The sequence below is a fragment of the Neurospora hispaniola genome (genome assembly GCF_033458365.1).
Source record: "Neurospora hispaniola strain FGSC 10403 chromosome Unknown B0T23scaffold_5, whole genome shotgun sequence".
NCBI lineage: Eukaryota > Fungi > Ascomycota > Sordariomycetes > Sordariales > Sordariaceae > Neurospora > Neurospora hispaniola.
The window spans coordinates 2,614,066-2,633,015 of NW_026944410.1; the positions used below are offsets into that span (position 1 = coordinate 2,614,066).

Below are 18,950 nucleotides of genomic sequence, written 5' to 3' on the forward strand. Positions count from 1 at the left end.
ATGCAAAGAGATAACGAACTTGATACGCGCTATCATCCAGACAGTATATTACATGAAATGGCCCCACAAACGCAGGGGAAGTATGGTGATGCTGTAATTACCTGTATGTCATATCTACCTCTGTCCATACACTAGGTAGACTAGTATGTTGCACCACCGCCACCTTCTGCTTGCCTTGGTGCCACGAGAGATCGGTTGCTCCTTCTTCGTCTTAGTAACGAACATCACCTCCTCCACAACTGCGCCTGTCGTGGCATCACACTGCACTGCACCACATCATCCACAGCGTGATCCTCGCCCGTCGCTGGCCCTTTCCCTTTGGATGGATGCAACGTCCAAGTATACTAGTAGGCTTTAGAACACACCCGGGTTCATCACACAATTTGTTCTTCATATTTTCCCACTTCCCTAGTTTGCAATTCCGAGCCGAACCTATGCCACCTCCAGTCGCTTTCTCATTTCCATTCTCCCAGGGGCCATGTTGTTTGTACTCAGGTCACTTGCCTAGTCCAAGGCCTTTAACCTTCACTACATAGCCACTCATCCCAGTTTGATTGCATCGAGCCAACATTCATGGGCGCTGGCTTCGCTCTTCCGTGCTTGCCTCTGCGCCTTGGAGAATCATCTTGCCAACCCCCAAAATCCATGTCTCAAGGCCTCGATCGCCAATACGGAACAAGAGAACAAAGCCATTGCGGCACACGCGTCCGGAATCAAGCCGAGAGTCTGCCTCTTACGACTCGGAAGTAAAGCGAGCTGGACGCACTGCGATCCTCGGCCTACGATACCATTGGGTCTCGTCCGTTTGTAACAACAGGAAGCCATGTCCTTGGGAACACCACGGCATCGCAGGCACATACGGGCGGCCATCATATGCCGTCAAACCTGAGATTTATGGCAAGCAAGACTTCAAACGCCCCCACGAACCACCATTGGCCAGCTCATCTTGCCCTCCTCCTCCACAACCATTTCGGCATGGACTGAGGCTGCAGACAATGCAGGCAGGCCACCACTATGCCATGCTACCTTACTGCACCTGGCACATTGAGCAAGACGCATCTATCCGTCTCCCACGCCTGGACTGGGGAACATGTCGATGTCCGGATCAAGGAGACAGTCAACCACTCAGAGCTTCCCTCTTCGTCTCTGTGCAAACGGCCGGACCACCATGAAACACAGATCCCAAAGGTTCGTTGCAGAACCTGACAAGTCACATTATCCTTCAAGATGCTTCTCCTCCTCCATGTTCCATTCATTCCTTGCCGTTTCCAATCGGCGTTGCCTCTCGCACCCCGTCAAGGGAAACCCAGATGAGGCTGCTAAGAAAAACACATAGCCGCAGTCCTTTACAAGCGATGCCTTATACTCAGCCCCTGTTTTTGCTCTCTCTCTCTCTCTCTCTCTCTCTCTCTCTCTCTCTCTCTCTGTGTGTGTGTGTGTGTGTGTGTGTCTCTCTCTCGCTCTCTCCTCTCTTAAACCCCCCAACCCTTAGCCTTGACATCCGCTCCTTGGTGATGCTTTGAAAGGGTTTGATTCTGACGAGCTTCTTTGTCTGCATAGGTCGGCTGCAATGGCCTCTACCCAGATCAGCTTTAGCTAAATGTGTGCTTTAACCAGACAATCAGGCACCACATTGGGTCAAACAGACGCCCTCCGAAACACTGTGTACAAACCGCAAAGACGCGCCCCCAAGACGAACAAGGACATGGCCTGAAAACTATTCACCCACGTATGACTGTGTAGAGGCATGCGTGCTTTCTACATGCGCTCTCCAAGATCTGTCTCGATGCTGTTCACCGCCACGTTGGGTTCCCGTGAATTCACAATGTCTGCAAGACTTTGCTTCATCTACCATGCGAGAACAACGGCGAGGGACGGCAAGTTATTACTTCGACCAGGTTCAGCCCTGGCCTGCGGGAGTGTGCCTATCGCTCAGACGTGGGGTACATGGGAAATACGACCGAATATAAGAGCGCTTTTTGGGCAGCCAATACCGCCTTTCCGACCAATTCGAATTTGGGGTCGGTAATGGCACGGTATGGGCATTGTTGCCGCCATCAAACGGAACTCGCGTCGAAAAGAAGAACCGTCTATGACAAATGGAGGCCAATGCATCCGAATGCCCGCGTATGTAGTCGCTGCAAGCTTTAAACAAAACGACAAGGGCTTGGGTGCGTACATCATTCGAGTTACAGGTACATACTTCATAGCGACCATCAGCGACAACTAGCATGTATCGGCTGGACCACTGCAGCGAAAGCAAACCGATTTGCTTCCAACGGGCTGTTGGGTGGTATCCCGCGGCTGTTCCCTTCCCTGTGGATGCCACTAGCACTCGGGTCAGCCGGCGAATGGGTATAATGGACGAACAGGACTCGGGAACGTGAACCCAAGCTGTTCAAGAAGTGTGCTGGGCTCGAGCGAGAACCGGAGGCGAACTTGAGGAACTCGGGAACACAGAGGGTCTCTGTGCAGTTCGTCTCACAAGTTTAGCTATCCTTGAACACCCAGATGAGGAGCTACGCTGTTCGGACTCAGCTACATTGGTCATGAATCGAGATCGGCTGACATCGCAGATGGCAATACCAATCTAGATGATGTTACAACAAATGCAGGTAGCAAACGAAGCAGGCTCGACAGCTAGTCGCTGCTGTATTCGGGCAACAACAGCACAACAACAAGCGGAGAAATGCCGTCATCCTGAGTATGTTTCCCTTTGTTTCGGTTCGTTGTCAGGTCTTCACTCGTCTGTCACCAGCCAGCTGGCCAGCTCATCTTTTCACAAGCTACTTGAGTCATCCCAACGTTTGGGTCCTGGCTTCATATACTTTCCTTGAGGCTGTGTCTTCCCTCCCGACAACTTGCAACTATCACGGCTTGCTGCTTTGGCTACACGCCTTGTTTATTGTGGTGTGTGGAATGAGTCAACAGAAAGATATGACCGCTTGGACCGTTTACCGTGCACCAACTGTGCCTATCAGGTTCCCCAAACCAATAGAGGAGGCTGACACGCAACGAGAAGCCAATGGTCCGTCGCATAAGATCGAGAGGGTACGTGGGCGGTTCAACCGCTGCCAAAGCAGTCCGCTCACAGGCCGTGGCCGTCATGTTGGCCATACCTGATACTGTCTTCGTCGAGGCCGAGCAATCCTAGAAGTTGCAGTTCGAACCAATGGTAACATGAAGCAAGGCCATCAAGAGGCTTCATAAAAGTCGAACTCTCTTCCTTTGGTCTAGCCGCCCAAACCCACGCCTGGAGGAGCACTTGGTCCATCACCGAGCAATTCCTATCTTTCTCCAGAACAACAAGCTCGTGGGGGATCGCGAGTCCTGATCCTCTTCCGTGCGAGGCGGTCCTACTGCCCTTCATCAAGGGCCCTGATCCTTGGTGTACGAAAGCGAGAAAACTGCAACAGAAAGTTGACCGCCAGTTCATCGGTTCTCGCTGTCCCAAGCAGTGAGGCCGTCCGTGACTCCGTGGTATTGTGTGGCATAAATTGCTAAAGGTTGCGCTGAAACTCTGCCACAAGGAGCATTTGGCCGCTTCCGCAAGCACAATTCCATTGTTGACGACTGTCTAAACGGCAACCTGACAGGGCCAAAAGTCAAACGATGCCCGACAACCTGGGTTTAACAAAGAGCGTGATCAGATTTCAGAGCAACAAGTTCCGAGACGCACAGACAATTGAGGCCGTTTAGTCACCGCACTGTCACCGATTAGCAACGAACCCCCTGTTCCGCATCCGACTTGTTGCGACGGTTTGATCGCCATGTTCAGTCGACGTCGTGTCCGTGTAGGAGATGGAACGCTTCAGAAAGCCATCATCCATGCAACTTACCATTCCTCCAAGCTCGGTGGAGAGCTGCGTCACTTCTGTCCCTTTTGAAAGGTGGTAAAAGACTAGGCCATCTCCCAAGGTACTCGCATCGTTGCGCACAATGGCAGTCAAATTCTAAAATATGGTTAGCAATCAAGGGTACTGTATGAACACCCCAAGAACAGCCTCAAACCCGTCTGCAGCAGTATGGATCATCACCTTGCTCCGAAAGAATCTTGGGCCAGCAAAAGCCCATGTCTTACGGCTGCAAAGCCGAACGATGACTATCCTTGGGCCGACATGGGAGTGTTGTTGGAAAGCGGAAAAGGTTCGCGTGCCGCGCTCCAGCTTTTCATTCTTTTGCACCTTGATGACTGCCCCCGTTGCGCCAGGCCGAATCCACGAGCGGAGGAGAGCTCCATACCAGCACAGCGATGTCGCTCGTTATTTCTAACATATCCGTAATGTACGGCGAATTTTGACAGTTCGAGGCTCCGCAACCGTGAACCAGGACGTTCGAGTCCAATATCTGTCTAACGCACAAACAAAGGGTTTATTGAGGGATGGGGATCCAACACAAATGGGACCACGAAACTAGCAAACATCAACGGGTGGTACCGTCGTAATGGAGGGTGGCGTGTGCGTCAATGTTCCCCACTAGATTCTTGAGGGTTTTTAACGTCTGCCAGCTTCGCGGAAGGCCTAGCAAGTATTCATGGGTACTTGACAAGACGCAGTCTCAGTATCCCGCAACCTATGCATACATACCGAACATCAAAGTTTGATCTCCAGCCCCTGTAGGTATCTTACCATCCATCAGAATTTTTGGCCAACCTGTTCCATCTCTTGGGCCTTGCTGGGCTTGGCTATTGCTACCTAGCCCTGATTCTATCTCCCCCATTGTACCACCAAGTCCTCAACTGCCGCCCGTACGCGGCGCTGACGACAGTTTGATACAGTGGTACAGGAAAAGAATTGTCGATAAAGCCCAACCGTACCATTCAACTACACATCACATTTTGTTCAATCTCCACCCAACCGTTAGCATCGCCGTAAAAGTCTCAAACGGCGCCAGGCGTAACAGCGTATCATGACAGTGTTTTCCATCCATCATACACTAAGCCCTTTATGACGCGGGAGACTGCGCACCGCTTGCGCCCTGTTTCTTGGGAAGCGAGAAGGATACTTTTCGACTGACAGGAAAAGGTGATGCGTGGGAAGGTGTTGGCCCGGTACACTGCCATGCTTTATGCATGACTTCGTGTCATTTACCCCTGGTCGACTCCCTCCTAGCTTGCATGTAAGCCAGGTACCAAACAGTTCCCGTCCGGCAGCTGAGCCTCTGGGGAAGATTTCTGTCCTGTACGGTCAGGAGTTCCTAGCCATGACGGGTTCCGATCGGTCTACAGTCCGGAAGAAAATTGGCTGCCTCTTCGGCGACGTGTGCTTTGCCGAACGCGGGTCCGGAAACTGCTTTCACGGATCTTCATGCCCCACCGTTCGATAGCGGCATGGCAGCTGGAACAACAGTGGCTTTGTGAGATAATCGTCCTGGGTGGTCAGTCAGCCTGATGTTGTTACCGTCCTGTCGCCCAAGATGCTGTGGGGTAGGACTATAAGGCTCAAAGTACCTACTTATTGCCGTGAGCACTCCATAACGGACCAAGCTCAACGATATACCCACGCTGGATTGTGGACGTGGGGCTGCCATGAGATGGAGACCGACCTGGTCTGGAACTCTGGATGTCTCTCCGGTGTGTTATTACTCTAACACGCCGACCCCCTACCCAGGCGCTCCCGTCTACAGGGACCTCCATGACATCTAGGTTCCATTCAGTACATGAGAGGTTCTCACCAGTACTCCATGTTGAACAAGCACGCACTCTTTATACTCTCACCCCCCCCCCCTCCCCCCTCCCTTGTCCTGCTCATGTATGTACATATGTGCTCTCTTGGCTACGATTATGATGCTCTTTGCATTTGTATCTTTTGATGCTTCTGTCGTCCCTAGTCTGTATCCATCTCCTTCACAGGAGATCCTGGTCTTGTCACGCACCAGCCTCGCCGCCTGCGGAGGTATACAGTCTTGAGCTTGCAACTCGCCTTTCATCCCAATCTGTAAAGCGCATGTTCCCGGGAACCGCTCAAAACCTTCTTCCTTGCTTCCTAGCTCTGACCTGGCACCGGACGAAAGCTCAAAGTATGGAAGATTAACCCATTCCTGAACGGAGCTCCAGTGGACCGGTTTATAGATAGAGCAGTCATACGAATTGGCTCTCCTTTTCTGCCTCATTAGTATCGCTCAAGTCCATTGGTCTGAATATCACCAATCAACAAGCAAAACATCTCGTTCAAGAAGAGAAACGAATAGCCCCTTCCGGCTGAGTCCCTTTTCTCGGTCGAAAAGGCACATCTTTGGATCGTTTTCCTTCCCCACATGTCTTTGCGCCTCGAGACACCCTTCAACGACAAATCATCCCTCTCCAACGGTCTCACAACCAGTCTTGACCTGCATTGGCAGAAGGATTCAAGATCCACCTATTCAGCTTTCATAGCACTCTTGAACAGCCCCGAAGAACTATAACTTCGACGTATCCTCCTCGAGAACTACTCGATCATCCATCACTCCAAGCCAACCGTGCCAGCCAAGACAATCCAACCGCGAGCCTACCCTCCCTTGGTCTATGAACAACTCCCTATCTTAGTGGTGCCTTTGTAGATACCGCCATCGTGGATATCGCATCACTCCTCAAACGTTCCGACTCAGATGAGGCCCCCGTGGCTCATTCCCAATACACATCCGCAACGACAATACCGCCTACCACAACGGTGGCACCACCTGCTCTTGGCGGTTCATCATTCGCCACGTTTGCTCCAGCCACTGGCACCCGATCTCCGAGGTCTAGCGGTGCCGGCGGACCAGGAGCAGGAGCAGGAGGCAGTTTGGGGAAATCAGGATCAGGAAGCGTCAACTCAGTTCGTCCTGGAAGCGGCGGGAAACGAACCATGCCACCGCATACATCCGAGTCGCCAGCCAAAAAGCAGAGCAAATGGTCGCCCGAAGAAGACGCACTGATCATCGAGCTTCGCGGAAGCGGGATGAAATGGGATGATATTTCCAAGCGTCTACCAGGTCGCAGCTCTATCAGCTGCCGTCTTCACTACCAAAACTACCTCGAGAGGCGCAGTGAGTGGGATGAGGAGCGCAAGAACAAGCTGGCAAGGCTCTATGAGAGGTAAATTCAAACCCTGTTCTCCCAACAAAGACCATACCTGACAGTCCACAGGTTTAAACCCGAAATGTGGGCAAAGGTTGCTGAAGAAATGCAGGTTCCCTGGCGTGCCGCTGAAGCAATGCATTGGCAGTTGGGTGAAGTCGATATGGCCAGACGAGCGGGAGTTGTTCCCTTCGCGCTGACTACCGCAGCCTTGGGTGATGCTTCAGTCATGCACCATCGAATGCCTACTTCGAGAGGCCATCATGGTCACTCCCAGTCTCAAGGAAGCCTCCCGAGAGATATTCCCACTATGTCTTCACCAAGGTACAGCCGCGGCCCCCCTGGACCTTTCATACCACCTCCTTCGTCCGGCGGACGGCCACTGGCAGCTCGGCGCGACAGCTTACCGACACGATCGTCCTTTGCACCACCCCCTCCGCCACACCATCATAGCGACCCCAGCGGCTATACGTTGGCGCCAGCTATAGGTCTGGCTCCCATCCATACATCGAGCTATACTCATCAGAGTCGTGGGGGGATGCTGCCAAGCGTCGCCGAATTGACGACCGGAGTAAGCCCCTACAGCACGCCTGCATACTCGACGGGTGGCATGACCAGTATGGTGAGCCCAACCCACAGTGACACGACGAGCCCTGGACCAACTCATCCTGGTTACTCCGCCTATCCGCCCTTGGAACCACTTGGAACCGTCAAAAGACGGGCAAGTCCGGAAGCGGGAGGGATACGTGAGACAAGCAGGAGACGGCATCACTTACAGTCTCGACAAGAGGATGGTTACTCGTCTCTTGGACCGCCACCTGGCATGACATCGTCACGACGTGGACAGAGATTGGAGTGAGGGAGCCAGTCAAGAGCAAAACAAGCTGTGGACGGTGTGATTGAAGGAAAATCTAGACTGCTTCTGATGGACGACCTATCACGCATAAAGTTACGTGACTGAGCTGGAATACTCTGAGACCGAGGACAAGCTTCTCACCATCAAAGCTACCAGCTCGAGCCATGACGAGTGTGTTTTTCATTCTTCCAGACACGCCCCGCCTACGTGTTTGCTGTCATCAGCCATTCAATAAGCACACGCCTAGTACAGGATAACTTTCGTTTTCCCTCAGCATTACGATTAAACAGGCACAAACACACAGATGCCACCACCCCTTTTTTTTTTTTTTTCTTTTTTTTCCTCCTCTTCTTGTTTTTCGGTTTCTTTCGGTCTCGGCTCACTTATTCATTATCTTTCATGTACTTGATACCACAGATCTGGCATAAAACACAGATACAACATACGGACACGAATACCGAAAACAGTAAACTTTGGATACCATACAGATATACCTCAGATGCCAGCACCAGTCCACTTGGAGGGATACTTATGAGATAGCTTCTACTTTAACACATTCTGTTTCGTTTTGTTGCTTTGTGTCTTTTCACACACACACAGCTAAATTCCACACGGATTTTTCCTTTGTCTGGTTCGAGGTTCAAACAATACATCATACCCTTCAGACACTTTTGGGTCCCCAATACAATACACTTATCACTCAGCCTCTTGTTCACCCTCTCATGTTCTTGGGACGAATTGATGACATCCAAAAACGATATGGCTCTCCTTCCTTTTTTATCTTCCTGTTTGGTTTTCATCCTCGGTTTTTCTTTTTTGGGGGTGTGACTTCTGGTATCTCACCGAACAATGGGGGACTTCTTCAGCCTGTCTCACCTGTCACACCTCTTGTTTCCTTCCTTTTCCTTGGCAAATCGTTCTCCAACAACCATCTGATTGATCACCTTGATGCACTTCCCGCGAAATGGCTCAGACTGTACGAGATAGGAAGGCGGTATTCAAAACATAGAGAAAGAGCAGTTTGGGCATGATAGGTTGAACTAGCGGATTTCCTTTCGTCTTGTCATTTGTTGGGATGGGACCGGGACGGAAACCACCTAGGCAACGAAAATGTAAAACAACCAATCAAGGTCAAGAACGGCGCAGCGCGGTGAAACAGGGCTACCAACAAAAAGACGGAACACGGAAAACATGGCGAGTAGGGGCGGGATCAAACGAGAACGACTCATTCGGATTGGAAGAAAAAAAAGAAGATTCAGCTCATTTACCATTCCTTTTTTCCCCCCTTTTCACCTTTCGGTAATTTCTTTGGGGCATTTTTGGAGGCTACAACATAGAACAAGAGAAAAGGAAAAAAGATACAAGGGGATTCGGATCGGAGTTTCTGATATTGTTATTTCAACGAATAGGAAGATTAGTTCAGTGGTTCTTGCTTTTATTTTGGTTCGAGGAAGACATCAATCCCCATCAGATTGGTCAACTATTCGAGATACTTTAAAGTCACTTGCCCTTGCTCATTGATCTCGAAGGCGTCGTTTAGTTCAAGCCGTGTCAAACGTGAGTAATCTTGTATCAAATATCGGATTTTCCATGTTCTCGACTCCGGTGATAGACAAAAGGTTTCAAAAAAAGATTTTAAGTTCAAATGAAGAGATAAATTGCGAGAAAAAGAAATAACTATCAAGTATCAGAAAGTTTCATGTTTACAAGGACAACATGGACGATTGAACACGGATGAATCACAATGTTTAGGTTGACAAGGGTGCCAGTCAATTACACACTAGTTGAGGTGGACTCGGGGGCTGCAGAAAACGGAGATTGGGTAGATGGGAAATGGGATCTTAAAAGAAGAAAGGCTTCCTAGGCGAGCGAAGCTTGTTCCTAGCAAGGGGTATCCACATTACCTACTACATACATACATACATAGGTACCATACGTTCGCGACGGCCAATTCACTACCTTGATGTTGACGATGACACCAAAAAATATTAGGAACCCTAGGAACGGGGTCAAGAACTACATACGTACTCACCTCACATATTCATCACGTCACAGTTACCCCGGTTACGTTCAAATTAGTCAGGTACGTTAGGTTAGGTCATGTTAGACCAGGAGGTCAGGAGGACCGAAACTCGCTTCTCATCATCATCTGTCCATCTCCCAGTGGTCAATCAGTTCAGGTACCGTTCGATAAGCGAAAAATCAGGGAATCTGAAGTCAGGGCAAGGCAGGCACGACGACCAACTGCAAGGCACCAATCACCTATACATAGTACTAGAACAACAAAGGAGACAAAGACGGGAGACATGACGCAGGGGTAAAAGGTCTGTCTGCAGGATCAGGGTTTGGTTTGAGGAAAAGTGCGAGGTTTGAACCAATCGCTTGAACCACTAGCGATAGCGTCAGGCACCGGGTCGGCGACAGTGGCTAAGAGGTCTTGGATGGATGGATGGATGGATGGATGTAATGCGGTATGCAGTCATAATTTCTATCCTTTCTTTGGTAGGGAGATCGGCTCACTGCCTTTCACAATTCAAGTCGGTGATTCTAATTCTGTTTGACAGTCCTGAGTCGACAAAACACATGACTAGTCCTGCAATGTATCGTCATTGGTAGCGTGGGTAGCCACAACCCACCAGTTGTCGCGCTCATATCCGCTCATAACGACTGCGCCTCGCGCTGCCAACACATCCTCTTCCAACTCACCGTTACGGTAAAGGTGGTAGTAGCGCTGGAAGACTGCGTCGGCGTTGGCGGCGGCATCCCCGGTGTCGGTCTTGGCATCAGGGCCTGCCACCGCGGCTGCGGCTGCGCTTGCAGGTTCGGTTACGCCCGCCCCCGTGCCGCCGCCGATCGTCATGCTAGCGTCTTTGGGGACGGATGATGGTGATAATATTGATGATGATGTTGGGGTCGCCTCCTTTTCCCCAACACTTTTTGCGGTGATAGCTTCCTGTGACTCGGTGCTATCATGATTCTGCTGCTGCATTGGCGTATTTGCCTGCTCATGCGTCTGTTGCTGCTGCTGCTGCTGCTGCTGCTGCTGCGGCCACTTTTGCTTCTGCTTCGAAGCCTTGGGCTGCTTTTCCTTCTTGGGTTTGGGTTGTTGACTCTTCAGCACCCAAGGGACCAACAGATCCTGCTCTCCGCCCTCGTCCCATCCACGACGACTTTCGCCCTGCTCTAATGCCCAAACATACACCATGACTTGGCCGCCGGGTCTGACGCATTTCAGGAGCTGTCGAATGGCCTCCTGTCGCCTAGTCCGGGTGGACATGTGGTGAATGACGGCGATGCAGATAGCAAAGTCAGCTCGGCCTTCACGGAAGGGCAGCGATAGCCCATCGGCCACAAGCACGTCGTTCGCCACTGCCACTTCACTGCCGGTTTCTTTCCCAATGGCGGCATTCGGAGCCTCTGACTCACGCTCGCCGCCTGTAGGTACTTCTTGTTTGTGCTTCTTCTCTTTCTTGCTGCCACCTATTCTGGCTCTGACGACTTCAGCTTCAGGTTGCTGCTGCTGCGGTTTCTGTAGCTCCTTCACACGCTCGTTGGCATGAGCAACAAGATTGGCACTCCGATCCGAGCCCACCATGAAGACGTTCTTGTTGACACCCAAGTACTTGCCATTGCCACAGCCCACATCGAGACCTACGTATCCAGGTTGCTGGGCATGCAGGAACTGGGCCACGGCAGGCCAGGGCTTGTACCGCGTGGCCGAAAAGTGCGGTGCAATAGCCTCGTACACGTTGTGAACGTTGGCACGCTCGTAGGCCTCCGCCTCAGCTTCTGGGTCCACCGCTACCGATGGGGTATCTGAGGAGGGCACCACAGTGACCGGACCAGCGTCCCCGGCTGCACTCGCACCTTGTGCGGTTCCCGAAGCTGTCTCTGGGCTACTGCCAGGGGCAGAGGCGGCAGAGGCGGCAGTTGATTTCAAAGCTTCCGCTGCTGCCAGCTTCGCAACAGCATCAGCCGCTGACGCGGAGGGTAGTGAATGTGATCCCATCTTACCGGGGAGTGACAAGGTAAGGAGCGAAGGTCAAGGAAACGGCAATGCGCACATACGCTAAGGAGACTTTTTTTTTTTTTTTCTGACAAGGTGATAGCCAGGGGTAGTGAACTCGAGGCAACGCAAGACAACCAAGCACAAGGCGGTGCCAAGTGAGGTTTCGAATCGAATGATACCCAACTCAACCACTGGGCTCCAAGAAATCTCTTGGTTTTGTTTTTTGGTCCCTCCCGACGAGCTGGATTTACCCCTGAGGCTAGAGCAGGAGTGCGTGATAATAGGAGAGAGCTGGCCAGCACGAGCAATCAGTTGGATGGAGGGTCGGGGAGGTCGGACGATGAGCCGAGTGGGCCTAGGTGGCCGGACAAGGTGGAATGGTGGTGTGTGTTGTGTGCTTGAATGCTGAGGTATGAGGTGTTGTGTGTATTGTGTTGTTCAGGAAGTTGCGTTATCCGGGCTGTGTTTTTCTGGTCCAAACAGTTGGGCCGTTACCCCGCATTCAGCGAGGGCTTGTTTGACTGAGAGTGAGCACGAAAGGGCGTGTCTAAGATCTGAGTGACTCTGAACTTGACCGCTGGTTCGGGCGAGGCTGAGCTTATTGCGCAGTGAACCTCCGGGCTAGACCAAAGTGTCTGAGAGGACCGGATGAGAAGCCGAACCGAACTCGCTCGACGTCAGTTATGGTTAGACGGCTTGCAGGCTGCAGGACTTGGGCAGGGCTGGTGGCTCCTTGCCGTGTGCTGGCGCGCCTCGTACCTCTTCCAGAACGTAGGTATAGTGTAGGACGCCCCGGGGATGACGAGCCGGGTGCAGAGAAGGGCGATGAGGCCAGGATGGGGATTGAACACACAAACGCACTTGGCGAGGTATGAGAGGTCGGCTCCCAAGAGGCACAAAGTGGAAAGTGAAAAAGAGGTGCAAGGTTCCACCGCGGCAGTGTGACTCGTAACCGCTACCGCTACCCGCACCCTACCGAGCGCACCGCTATGTACATATGTACATACACTAGTACATACACACTACATATGTATATGTACACTACATGCGCACAATGCATGATCAAGGATGCAGTTGCCGCCCACGAACGGCGAACGGTGGAGTGCCGGGCAACGTCTGTCCACTTCCCTCCTCCTCACTTCCCTTTTCTCCATTAAGAAGCTGCCATGGTATCGAGTGTAGTGCAAGAGGAACAGCTGCCCGGGCCCGGGCTCGTTGAAGCATGGAACCTCAGCTCAGGTCCCTACCACGCTGACTGCATCCCTGACCCATTGGGCACGGAGACCAATTGACCCAAGCCGAGTGGTTCGGAGCTGGCAGCCTGCAGTAGTTGGGTTCTGAAGAAACAGCCATGTCATCACCACGACCAAGAGGAGTTCGTGACGTAAAACGGGTCGACATGGGCCTTCCCGTCGCTAGTGTACAATCTAACCCTGGTATGTTTGTTAGTTTGGTACAAAAAAACGCCCATCTCCACTTGAGAGCCCCGGAAAGTGAGGGAGTATTCGATTTTTAAATAGATAGGCATTGAAAGGGGACTCTTTCTTTTATATTTTTTAAGTTTGAAGGCTTTCAAGGAGACGGATGGAGGTATAAACAGAGGCTTTTGTGGCGTATTACATCCTGGTCATTGTTGGTCGCTCCAAACGAAAACTCTAAGGAAGCCAATAAGAGCTCTATATCTCCCCTGTTCAACCTATGGCCGAAGAACCAAACTAACAAACATACCAGTCTTATATTGTACGTTCGTTCGTTAACGAGGTCCGCTGTTCGAGAGAACGGAAGAACATGTATGTAGTGCTAGGTAGTAGTAGAGTAAGTAGTCTAGGTAGTCTAGTGTACTGTATGATGCAGTTGCACTGACCCGCATCATGGAGCTTTTCTCCCCTAGAGTAGTAGCACACCTAATATCGAACACGACCCTCCTACTCCCAAATAAACACCAATACCGAAAAAAAAAAAAAAAAAAAAAAAAAAAAAAAAAAAAAAAAAAAAAAAGCCCCCCAAAGTGATGTCTGTGCGTGATGGGCTGACGGTGGCTGACGGGCGTTCGCATCCAATTTTCTCTCGGAGCCGCGCCAGCCTTTGACGGTTTCTTCAACATCATCACGACAGCCGCCGTGTAGAATCGATCGGAATCTCCCGACGACAGCCCTCGCTCGCTCGGTAATCTTTGCCGGTCTGTAAAACCTGCTCAACCTTGCTGTGTACCGTTTTACAGACCAAGTCTGACTCTGATCGGACCCAGATGTGTGGATTCTGGAGGAACCAGAGGGGGGCCTAAATGTGCCTGAAGGGTGCACAGGTCTAACTTGCTGGCCGCCAGTTTTGACTGCATCATGACTGCCTGTGCCCGCACGCATGGGGGGGACTCCGGCTCCTGCTGGCACGACACAGAGTCAGGTACAAGGCCGCTACATGAGGGGCACATGGAGGCACCTCTAGGTACTTGTTCATTCGACACGCTTGGGGGGTGCATCCATCACAAGTCTCCTTGTTGGTTCATGTCTTTGAAGAAGAAATCTCCGATCTCACTTCTCACTTCTCCCATCGATTGACTCCACGTTGGCTACCGTCGCACTCTAATGAACAGCAGTTCGAGTTCGGCTGCAATGCTGCGCTGCACACTGCGCGCTGCCATGCACTTCGGCTGATGACCTCCTCTAGCCAGACCGACCGGACCCATCACTTTACCTCTTGCCCGTGTTCAGGGGGCTCTGCGCATCAAACACATCAGTCGTGATCAGGTCGGGATACGTCACTCCGCCCTGCTTCAGCGCTTCCTCCATCACCTCCATCATCACCAGGCTCTCCTCCCACGGCAACGACTCGCTCTCCTTCTTGCCGTCCCGGATGCAGCGCGCGCACTCGTCCGCCTCCCAAAACATGCCGTGGCCCCAATCCCGCTCGGGATCCTTGGGGATCGAAAAGTCGACCGTCTCGATCTTGCCGCCAGCATCACCTCGGATCACCTTGTACTGCAGCGGCCGATACGCCGGTCCCGCCACGTGAATCTCGCCGCCGGAGCCCTGAATCCGGATAGCCGGTCCGCCCGTGTTCTCTTTGTCCACCCCGGTAGCTAGCCGGAGAGAGGTGAGGGCAATGCCCTGGCTCTTGTGTTGCGGCCACTGCACAATGATGCTGGTAGCCTCGTCGGCGCCCGTATGGTACTTTTGGACGGCCGCCACAACCTTGGGCTTCTCCTTCTCCTTTTGCAGATGGTACATGGTCTGGAAGACCCATGTCAGCGAGTAGATGCCGAGGTCAAGAAGGGCACCTCCAGCCAAGTCCGGGTTAACCATGCGGTGGGTGTCGGCGAAGCTGACAGTGCCATCGGGTTGGTCATTGCCGAACGACAGATCGGCTATTGTAGCCACCTAGTCAGTTTATGATTCTCACTAGCATCACGTCGGCATAACGTACCAACAACACGGTAGACGGGGCCAATGACTCCAGACTGGATCAACTCCCTGACCTTGATGCTGATGGGCTGATAGCGAGTCCAGACTGCTTCCATGAAAAAGACTTTCTTCTTCTTGGCCATGTCGATCAGCTTACGGGCCTGCGAGGCCGTTACCGTGAGGGCCTTTTCGCACAAGACATTCTTGCCGGCCTCGAGAGCTAGCATGGCATTCTGGAAGTGATGGCTGTGCGGGGTGGCCACATAGATGATATCGATCTCGGGGTCGGCGACGAGCTCGTGGTAGGATCCGTAGGCCTTGGCCGAACTGGGGGCCTTGACCTTGACAAGGAACTCCTCGGCTCTCTGCTTGGAGCTAGACGAGGCCGCGGCAACGACCTCGTGGCGGACATCGTGCACGTCGCGGGTGGTGGCGGGATTGGTGAGCAGATCCTGGGTGAATGCTGATCAGGCGTGTTCTGGTCAGCTTGCTGCCTTGTCACTGTGGTCCAGATGCTCCAGACTCACTCTCAGCAATCCACCCGGTTGCCATGATACCCCACTTGAGGGTGAATGGGGTGTTGGAGGCCATTGTTGCTGGTTAGTGTATCCTCCACGCGATGGATGCTCGGGTATCCCTCGGGCTTGACAGATGACAATTGTCGATGGGAGGTTTGACAGTTAAGAAAAAAAAAAAAAAAAAAAAAAAAAAAAAAAAGACAAGAACTGGCGATTGAGTGATAAACACGCGTTACGTAGATGCCTGTTCCCCTCGTCGTCTTCGATGGAGTCGTTCCCGTTTCCCCTCATTCCCATCCACTACAGTACCTAGGAGTACAGTACCTTCACAGATCGACTCCTCTTTGGCCCCATGGGGTTGATGGCGGGGCACTCGCCGGTTTGGGCGCCCTAGGCTGTTAATATCCGGGCCGGTCTCGCGGATAAAGCGGCCCTGACAAGGAATCCAGTGTGGTGGTTTGCCGAACCAGGGCACCCGCCTCTATTGCGTACTGCGTAGATCGGTCAGTCGGCGCTAGCACTAACAATTTCCACCATGACCTGACCCTTTCCTTGCATCCCTTCCTCGTCAGGCTCGTGTATGTACACTACCTCGAGTGTATTATGTACACATCGGATACTATTCCGTCAGTTCAGTTGTTAACGCCTACCCGACGTACCCCGCCCGCAAAGGAATACTGTTCTAGGAAGGAATGAGCCAAATGCGACGACCCCTCTATGGAAATAAAACAGAACAGCTGCTTGATTGGCCCATTTTTCCATTGGTTCGATCGTATCAATTAGTGTACACTACACGTTGGGAGCTGGATCCTTTCGTTTTCAACAACAGTCCGTCGTGTACATACTACCCCATTTGCCATTATCACACCTACACTAGTCAAGCCCTGCGAGCCAAGCCATTCTAGACCATCTACCGACCATCATTATTTCCCTTTCTTTTCCACCCAATCCACCTTGCTGTCGCCAAGAGCAGATTAACAGAGCCTCGTTGCCTCGTTCATCCACCACTACTCATACCCGACGCGGTCTGGATTGGAGTCCGGACGGCTATCACGCATAACACCCAGCCTCGACCACACGTATGATCAAATTTCAAATAGTGGAAGCAGATAGAAGCTAGTTGCTTCTCTGGACTTTATCGACTCGCTTGATGCGCTGCTTCCTGCCTAGGTAGGCCCTGCTACTGATCACTCCTGCATCGGGCATATACCATACATACAGTGTAGCTCTACCCACTGGGCTTCTACCCGACGTTACTGGCTGAGACTCGATACCGGTCTGAAGGATGCCAGCACCCATCTGAAGCCGGCATCTAGGGACCGCTGCAAGTCATCCAAGGTGTGGACGAGGTAGCCCAATACGGTAGAGACGAGGAAGCGCCGAGGGCAAGGACGGGAGGAACTGGCACGACTGGCACTCCGGGCAACTGGCGCCCCTCCTTGTCAGTTGCAGCCCACAAGTCATCCGTACCCGAGACTACGTAGAGGTACCTACCTACCTAGCTTGGTAAGGGAAGGTAGGTAGGTAGGTAGTTCTGACCCGTATCAGCCAATGGCCCTTCGCCTCAAAAGAGGACAGTCTTTGTGTTGCTTTCAACCCGTGCCCCAAGTGCGTGCTTTTGCGAACACTTCTTCTGCGTCCACAAAGCTGCTGCCCTTGCTGCCCTACCGTCTCATCGTGCGACCATCTCCCAACCGTCCTGCTCATGCCCACGCCCGCGGGCTCCTCCTCCATCCGCGTCAGACCAACACCAACGGCATCCCGTGCTATCATTGTTCTTTGAACAACAAGATCACCACACAAGGTTGTGAAGCTTGGAGCACAAGCGGCGCTGCCTTCTCTTCCATTGCTACCAGGCAGCTGAGAGGCACCCGTAGTACCACCACCATGGCGAGCGCGGATGCGTCAATCAACAGCCCTGCGGGGTCAGATCCCCTCCACCCAAAGGTCAATATGCCACGAATGATCTATGGCACAGCCTGGAAGAAAAACCGTACCGCCGACCTGGTCTACCAGGCCATTAAGGAAGGCTTCCGCGGTATTGATACGGCTGCCATGAAGCGCCACTACAGCGAGGAGCTTACTGGCGAGGGTATTCGAAGGGCCATCAGGGACGGAATCGTCACCCGGGAGGAGCTATTTGTGAGCAATCTTAGCATGGCTTACCTGACTTATCTACTCTTCTGAACCGTGATAAATTAACCTATATTCTGACAGATCCAAACAAAGTACACTCCCCACGACGACGCCTTCCTAGCTGAACCCGCCCTCTACCCAACCATAACCTCACAAGTCCTCGCCTCCGTGACCTCCTCTCTGCGAAACCTCGCCCACGCCGATTCGCCCGAATCACAAGAGGACACAAGCTACATAGACTGCCTAATAATGCACTCCCCCTTCCCCGACCCTGTGTCGACGCTTGAAGCCTGGACGGCCTTACAGTCCTTCGTCCCGCACCGCATTCGTTCGCTAGGCATTTCCAACATTACCCTCCCAGAGCTGCAGTATCTTGTCGCCGACCCGCGCGTGACGGTGTACCCGACGGTGATTCAAAACCGCTTTCGCCGCGCCGAGCGCCGGTGGGACTACGAGCTACGCCGGTGGTGCGCGAACCAGAACAGTACGCGCTGGAAAGGCGAGAAGAGGACGCGCTACCAAGGGTTCTGGACGTTGACGGGCAACCGGGGCGATTGGCCGACTCAGAAGTTTGTAAGGGAGCTGGCGGCGGCGGTGCCTAAGACAACACAGGAGGTGGAGGCGCTGGAGGCAGAGGGGGCGGCGGCGGCGGCGGCGGCAGCAGTAGCAGAAGAACAAAGAGAAGGAGAACAAGATGGTGGGAAAGGCAACCTTGTTACCGGAGAGCCAGCAGGGCCAGGGGATCTTGAGAGCGGAGATGGGGAGTTGGGAATAAGTCTGGAAGCCGCCTGGTATGCGTTAACCATACTGGGAGCGGATGTGGTGGTCTTGAACGGGACTACGAGTCAACAACACATGAGGGATGACCTGGACTGTCTAGAAAGGGTAGACAGGTGGAGGAAGACGCCGCAGGGGGAAAAAATGTGGGATAGGTGTTTCGAAGAATTCAAGGCGTTGGTGGGGATGCCGCCTTCGTGACCGGGCCGTGGTGGGT

General features: G+C 52.6%; 10 protein-coding genes across 10 annotated transcripts; 6 read left to right on the top strand and 4 right to left on the bottom strand.

The window, feature by feature from the left end:
* Positions 1-57: 57 nt before the first annotated feature.
* On the top strand, positions 58-1,172 carry B0T23DRAFT_405593 (uncharacterized protein; the record flags this gene model as incomplete). Its single annotated transcript, XM_062839020.1, has 3 exons — positions 58-93; positions 620-724; positions 822-1,172. 3 exons carry the CDS (start codon positions 58-60, stop codon positions 1,170-1,172), a joined length of 492 nt encoding a protein of 163 aa, XP_062691982.1.
* Positions 1,173-1,947: 775 nt separating this feature from the next.
* Positions 1,948-2,644, top strand: B0T23DRAFT_405594 (uncharacterized protein; the record flags this gene model as incomplete). The annotated part of the gene is made up of 3 exons (XM_062839021.1): positions 1,948-2,131; positions 2,165-2,339; positions 2,620-2,644. The coding sequence occupies 3 exons, from the start codon at positions 1,948-1,950 to the stop codon at positions 2,642-2,644; spliced, it is 384 nt and encodes a 127-aa protein (XP_062691983.1).
* A 135-nt stretch (positions 2,645-2,779) lies between these two features.
* B0T23DRAFT_405595 (uncharacterized protein) lies at positions 2,780-3,772 on the bottom strand (the record flags this gene model as incomplete). The annotated part of the gene is made up of 4 exons (XM_062839022.1): positions 2,780-2,897; positions 2,930-3,125; positions 3,181-3,445; positions 3,680-3,772. The coding sequence occupies 4 exons, from the start codon at positions 3,770-3,772 to the stop codon at positions 2,780-2,782; spliced, it is 672 nt and encodes a 223-aa protein (XP_062691984.1).
* A 29-nt stretch (positions 3,773-3,801) lies between these two features.
* On the top strand, positions 3,802-4,603 carry B0T23DRAFT_318563 (uncharacterized protein; the record flags this gene model as incomplete). The annotated part of the gene is made up of 3 exons (XM_062835082.1): positions 3,802-3,893; positions 3,977-4,279; positions 4,450-4,603. 3 exons carry the CDS (start codon positions 3,802-3,804, stop codon positions 4,601-4,603), a joined length of 549 nt encoding a protein of 182 aa, XP_062691985.1.
* Positions 4,604-5,780: 1,177 nt separating this feature from the next.
* On the bottom strand, positions 5,781-6,111 carry B0T23DRAFT_405597 (uncharacterized protein; the record flags this gene model as incomplete). The annotated part of the gene is made up of 2 exons (XM_062839023.1): positions 5,781-5,816; positions 5,875-6,111. 2 exons carry the CDS (start codon positions 6,109-6,111, stop codon positions 5,781-5,783), a joined length of 273 nt encoding a protein of 90 aa, XP_062691986.1.
* A 144-nt stretch (positions 6,112-6,255) lies between these two features.
* B0T23DRAFT_340415 (uncharacterized protein) lies at positions 6,256-8,233 on the top strand (the record flags this gene model as incomplete). Its single annotated transcript, XM_062835879.1, has 4 exons — positions 6,256-6,307; positions 6,340-6,498; positions 6,538-7,054; positions 7,106-8,233. The coding sequence occupies 4 exons, from the start codon at positions 6,256-6,258 to the stop codon at positions 7,893-7,895; spliced, it is 1,518 nt and encodes a 505-aa protein (XP_062691987.1). The 3' UTR covers positions 7,896-8,233.
* A 655-nt stretch (positions 8,234-8,888) lies between these two features.
* On the top strand, positions 8,889-9,493 carry B0T23DRAFT_170336 (uncharacterized protein). Its single transcript, XM_062832899.1, has one exon. It carries the CDS (start codon positions 9,084-9,086, stop codon positions 9,411-9,413), a length of 330 nt encoding a protein of 109 aa, XP_062691988.1. The 5' UTR covers positions 8,889-9,083; the 3' UTR covers positions 9,414-9,493.
* Positions 9,494-10,231: 738 nt separating this feature from the next.
* On the bottom strand, positions 10,232-12,200 carry B0T23DRAFT_170340 (S-adenosyl-L-methionine-dependent methyltransferase). Its single transcript, XM_062832900.1, has one exon. It carries the CDS (start codon positions 11,899-11,901, stop codon positions 10,480-10,482), a length of 1,422 nt encoding a protein of 473 aa, XP_062691989.1. The 5' UTR covers positions 11,902-12,200; the 3' UTR covers positions 10,232-10,479.
* A 2,391-nt stretch (positions 12,201-14,591) lies between these two features.
* On the bottom strand, positions 14,592-15,893 carry B0T23DRAFT_405600 (uncharacterized protein; the record flags this gene model as incomplete). Its single annotated transcript, XM_062839024.1, has 3 exons — positions 14,592-15,265; positions 15,325-15,765; positions 15,830-15,893. 3 exons carry the CDS (start codon positions 15,891-15,893, stop codon positions 14,592-14,594), a joined length of 1,179 nt encoding a protein of 392 aa, XP_062691990.1.
* Positions 15,894-17,371: 1,478 nt separating this feature from the next.
* B0T23DRAFT_405601 (NADP-dependent oxidoreductase domain-containing protein) lies at positions 17,372-18,934 on the top strand (the record flags this gene model as incomplete). The annotated part of the gene is made up of 2 exons (XM_062839025.1): positions 17,372-17,962; positions 18,038-18,934. 2 exons carry the CDS (start codon positions 17,372-17,374, stop codon positions 18,932-18,934), a joined length of 1,488 nt encoding a protein of 495 aa, XP_062691991.1.
* Positions 18,935-18,950: the final 16 nt, after the last annotated feature.